The 5,322-nt window shown below is 28.4% G+C and overlaps 1 protein-coding gene across 3 annotated transcripts; it reads left to right on the top strand.

The window, feature by feature from the left end:
• The first annotated feature begins 236 nt into the window (after window positions 1-236).
• LOC120089956 (basic helix-loop-helix (bHLH) DNA-binding superfamily protein) lies at window positions 237-5,122 on the top strand. Of its 3 annotated transcripts, none has more exons than XM_039047407.2 (7): window positions 237-666; window positions 759-1,410; window positions 1,546-1,671; window positions 1,816-1,881; window positions 3,384-3,449; window positions 3,564-3,623; window positions 4,606-5,122. In XM_039047407.2, exons 1-7 carry the CDS (start codon window positions 482-484, stop codon window positions 4,753-4,755), a joined length of 1,305 nt encoding a protein of 434 aa, XP_038903335.1. In that variant the 5' UTR covers window positions 237-481; the 3' UTR covers window positions 4,756-5,122. The 3 variants fall into 3 exon arrangements, with proteins under 3 accessions (XP_038903335.1, XP_038903337.1, XP_038903336.1); XM_039047409.2 differs by having other exon boundaries at window positions 269-666; window positions 3,384-3,443; XM_039047408.2 differs by having other exon boundaries at window positions 270-666; window positions 762-1,410.
• The last annotated feature ends 200 nt before the right edge of the window (window positions 5,123-5,322 follow it).

The raw sequence follows: 5,322 nt of genomic DNA, 5'->3' as shown, positions 1-5,322 counted from the left end.
AAAGTATTGAAAAGAAAAAGAAAAAGAGAAGAAAATTCAAAGTGTCATAATAAAGGAATTTAAGAAATTGAATTCCAAAATGACCTTTCCTCATGAGTCTAATCAAACTCTCCCTGAAAAATGTCAACCACATTTCTTTTCGTTTTTTTCCCAACTCAACATAAAAATAAAAATAAAAACAAAACAGTTTCTTTCTTTCTTTCTTTTTTTTTTTTTTCTTTTTAACTTTAATTTGCAATATAAATAGCGATATGCCGCGAAGCGCTTTCAATCGTTTATTGTAAATGAAAACCCCACAGTTTACACAGAAAGACACCGAAAAAACCAAAACCCCGAAATCCCAAAAGAGCAGAGAAACAGGAGAGAATTAATCGAAGCTGAGAGTTTGATTGATTAAACAGATATATAATCAACAAACTAAAACTGGGTTTCAGAAAGATTAATTAATTAATTAATTAATTAATTAATTATAGTTGTAGCCATGGCGGAGGAGTTTCAGAGCAGTGGAAACTGGTGGGAAGCTTCTAGAAACCGCTACGAAGCCGGAATATCTCCTTCTTCCTCCTCCATCACCACCTTCGTCGACCACTCCGACTCCGCCGCCACCGCCTCCGATCCCAATTTGCACATCATGGGTTTAGGCCTCGATTGGAATCAACCCCTCTTGTAAGTTCCCTCTTTTTTTTTTTTTTTTTTTTTTCTAATTTTTCTTTTACGCCGGCACAGGGGAATCATTTTTGTTTTTGTTTCTGGAACAGTAGAGGTGGCGGAGAGAAGGCGGAGGGAAGTTTCCGGTCGATGCTGCAGCCGGAAAATATGAATTTAAATATGCAAGAAACAGGGCATCAGCAGCAGCAGCAGCAACAACAACAACAACAGCAACAGATTCAATGGATGAGATCGGAAAAGCTATATTCAGGGGAGTCTCCGGCGACAGAATTCAAGGCAATAAACAGAGGACTTCCATTAGATCATCATCAAACTCAACCTCAGTTCAGTAGCCCTTCTCACTACAGCTCCGGTGACAGCACCGTCACCAGTTTTCCGATCGACACCGCCACCAATTTGTACGGAAATTCCGCAACATTATTACAAGGCTTATTAGCCAGCGGTAGCGAGCAGCAGCAACAACAAGTCTCAGTGGCCGTGGGTATGAATTTCCCTTACAATTCCCATTTCGGAATGAACTCCGGCGAGTTAATGACGGGAGGAGCGTCTTGGTCGCCGTCTAAACTGCCTCAGTTTTTAAGAAACTCACCGCCGAAAGGAGCGGCGGCGGGAACTCCACATAGTCAGTTACAATTTTCGAACAACACGGCGTTCTGGAACGCGTCGGATATGAAAGACGTAAGGCCCAGTTATTTTCCGCCGTCGTATAATACCGCCGCAGCTTTCGCCGAGAAACCAAAGGTATAAAATAATAATAAAAAAGGGTAATGATTAGGGTTTTGGATTAGGATGATTGAAAATCTTTATTCTATATATATATATTTTTTTTTGGGAAAAAGGGTATTTATTTATATTGTTGATTTAAATGAGTAACAGAATATATCAGAGGTTGGTGATTCGGTAACAACAGTGGTAAAAAAAAGTGGAAATGATCAAAATCAGCAATCCGCCGCTGCGAAAAGGCCTCGAAATGAAACTCCTTCGCCATTGCCAGCTTTTAAGGTTTTTTTTTTTTTGTTGTATAAAATTAATAAATATTATTTGGAATATTGGAAATTGGAAGAGAGTAAATAAATTTAAGGGGAAAATAAAATAAAAATGTTGTATATAAATGTTGTATATGTGTGTTTTGGTTGGAATTTGCAGGTGAGGAAAGAGAAGATGGGGGACAGAATCACTGCGCTCCAACAACTCGTTTCACCTTTCGGAAAGGTATTTCATTTTCTATTTTCTATTTTTCTCTCCACTTCTTCCTTCTTCTTTTTTTCCCCTTTTTTCTTTTCAACTTTTTTCTATTTTGTATGAATTTTTTCTTTTTCATTTTTCTGTTTTGTATTAATCTTTCAAAATTTGTCATCACAAGTTTAGTAACTGTTTTTTTCTTTTTAAAATATGTAAGCTTAATGGTTTTCTTACCTTAATATATGTTTTTTTTTTCAAAAACTAACTCATTTTTTAAATTTGTAATCATTTCATTTTCTAATTTTAATTATTAAAAATTAAGTTTATTTTCGTATTTTATTAATGATTTTCATTTTCTTAGGTAAAAAGATTGAATTTTTAGTCTCTTTTTTTTTAAAAAAATTAAATATTTTTTTAAAATTAAAAAATTGGTTTTAATTTTCAAAAACTAAATTGTTACCAAATAAGGTTTTAGGTATTATTATTATTTTTCACCAATATTATAAAAAACTAAAGCTAAAAAACTAAAAAAAAAAAAACTTAATTTTGTTCTTAAAATTTGACCATCATTCAAATGAGAGATATTTTTCAGTAGGAGAAAAATGAGAAAATTAAATTATAGTATGTAATTCAGAATAAAACTATCACAAATTTTATTAAAAAAATAAAAATAAAATTGATACCAGACGGGGAGTCGAATATAGTTTTTTAAAATACATTAAATTTAGAAACAAGCATAGAATAATAATGATAATGATGATTAAGATGAGTATTTAATAAATATTGCATGAAACATATTTCTAAAAATTCCAAAAAACTGTAGGTAAAGAAGATGACATGAAAAATTGAAATTGAATTGGATTTAGGGCATATTTTAATGACTTTTTAAGCATTTAAAAACACTTTTAATTTGTACTTAAAATCACTTTATTCAATCCAAATATTGTTCTTCAATAATTAACCTAAACTTAGCGTTTGAGTAAGCTTTACCTGAACATGTGGCTTTGCTTACAATTCTAAATGAATTTAAATTTATCTAGAATTATATAAAAGAAGATTAATTGATAAGAGATGAACCATGATAATATGCAGCACAAGCTTCAAGAATTAAGACAAAATATTTGAAAATGGTAGAATAATTTAAGCTCCATTTAGTAACCATTTAGTTTTTAGTTTTTTTGTTTTAAAAAATTAAGTTTATTTCATCCATATTTCTTATAATAATTTACCTCTTTCTTAAGTATAATGATTGAATTCTTAACTAAATTATAAAAACAAAAACAAAATTTTTAGAGCTACTTCTTTTTAGTTCTCAAAATTTGACTTGATTTTTTAAATCATTGGTAAAAAGTAAATAATAAATGAAGAAATTTAAGGGTAAAAATGATGTCTATAAACTTAATTTTAAAAAACAAAATAGTCACCAATTTAATTGTTAAAATAATATTTGAATCTGTTTATTATTATTATTATATATGAAAGAAATATAAGGATTTATAATTATATATTGAATGTTTGTGATTTTGTGTCAGACTGATACAGCATCAGTGCTGTCAGAAGCAATTGAATATATAAAGTTTCTCCATGAACAAGTCAGTGTAAGTGCTTATTGTATATCAATTTTATTATAATTGTTAATTATTACCCTTCAAACTAAATTCTAAATATTAATTTAAGTGGATATTTCTTTTTAATTGTTTTTGAAATTTTAGGTTTTGAGCACTCCATATTTGAAGAGTGGAGCTGCAGTACAGCCACAACATCAGCAGCAGGTAAAGTATTATTCTCCTTTCAAGATTCTACCTTTCTTTAATTCATCTCTAAATATTATTAATTATCTTCTCCAATAATTAAATATGGTTTTTTTGAAGTATTATATCATATATTTTAGGTTTAATTATAATTTTGCTGCAACATTTTATGCTTGTCTGTTTTGGTTATTAGGTTCTTATGATTACCATTTTGTTCTTCGAAAAGGGCTTTGTTTTTTTTTTTTTTTTTTTAAAAGAATATAATCTTTGAAAATTAACTCGTTGATAGATAATTTTTTTTATACTTGTAATACTATAATTTTTAGAATTTTTTATTTTGTTTTTTTTTTAATATTCTTTTTCAATGTAGAAAAGAGAAAAGTAACTTAGAATTCGTTGGATAAGATTTTATTTCACTTTTATTTTAATTCTAATCAAACTAAGAGAAAAGTAGCTTTTTCTTACCTTTTATAAAATCTAGTAATGGTTTCAAAATTATATATATTTAAAAAAAGATTGATAGAAAAGCTATATTTTTAAGCATAGAGAACACCTAAAAAAAAAAAGTTCGAGCCACTTTATTTTTTGGTTTTTCATTTTGTAAAATCAAACTTATAAAAAGTACTTAGTTTTTTTATTCTTTACAAATTCTTTTAAAAGCCTTAGTTACATATTAAAATAGTAATTAAAAAAAGAACAAGTTTTCCATAATTTCAAAACCAAATGAACACAATTATAAAATCCAAAAGAGAACCCCATTGAAAAATTAGTAATATCTTTTCTTGAAAAAAAAAACTTTTGAAACAGAATTCTTCCAAGTGAAAGCACCTCTTCTACTAGAATGACTTCTAAAAGAAACAATAATACTTTCAAGTATTCTAAAGAATTTTAAAAAAATAATATTAATAAGAATCTTAAAAAAAAATACTTCAAATTATCTCACCAAATACTAAAAAATAATGAAAAGCTATAATTATTTATTATTAATTATTTTTAAAAGCAGAGGTGTGAGAAATCAAAGGAAGGAGAAGGGGGAAAGCAAGATCTAAGAAGCAGAGGGCTTTGTTTAGTTCCAGTTTCAAGTACATTCCCAGTCACTCACGAAACCACAGTTGATTTTTGGACTCCAACCTTCGGTGGAACCTTCAGATAAAAATTATATATATTACATATATAATTCCCCCATTATTCATAAATATATGGTTTAATATCTTATAGTTATAATATAATATATAGTTTTTATATATATACACATTATGTGAAACTAGTACATATCTTATCAAAACCCTAGAAAAAATAATTAGGGGATGATAAGATCAGTGGTGGAATAAAAAACCCCACATTTACTGTACTAGTTTTAGTTTTGAAGAAATGCAAAAAGGAAAAGGCCACTTTGCCCCTCCCAAGGAAACTTCATGCACCTCTAGTGCCATTATTTTGGACCATTTTTTTCCCTTTTTTTTTTTTTGTACTCAATTCAAAATATCATAATTTAGAATAAAAAAGTGGGTTAGGAATGAGGAAAGATGTACAAATAATCCTATTTTAATTTTTTTAAAAATACTCTTTTATGTATCTCATTAAATTTGACACATTTATTATTTAATTAGGGTTTACATTTGAATATCTCTTATTTGCAATAGAGCTGTCAGTGGCTTTAAGGTTTGTAAGAAAGAGAATTGACAATTAATTATTATTTATTTAAAAAATGGAAAAAAAT

This window comes from Benincasa hispida, chromosome 11 (genome assembly GCF_027475165.1).
Source record: "Benincasa hispida cultivar pf3 chromosome 11, pf3_genome.v1.1, whole genome shotgun sequence".
Lineage (NCBI taxonomy): Eukaryota > Viridiplantae > Streptophyta > Magnoliopsida > Cucurbitales > Cucurbitaceae > Benincasa > Benincasa hispida.
The sequence above is the reverse complement of the archived record's forward strand: the minus strand, read 5'-3'. Positions and strand labels throughout refer to the sequence as shown.

What these genes read in the sequence shown, in the direction of transcription:
- LOC120089956 (XM_039047407.2), top strand. Translation starts at nt 482, where the DNA reads ATGGCGGAGGAGTTTCAGAGCAGTGGAAACTGGTGGGAAGCTTCTAGA. An exon ending in TTCTCCATGAACAAGTCAGT is followed by an intron (nt 3,450 to 3,563) that starts GTAAGTGCTTAT and finishes TTGAAATTTTAG; the next exon opens with GTTTTGAGCACTCCATATTT. An exon ending in AGCCACAACATCAGCAGCAG is followed by an intron (nt 3,624 to 4,605) that starts GTAAAGTATTAT and finishes TTTTAAAAGCAG; the next exon opens with AGGTGTGAGAAATCAAAGGA.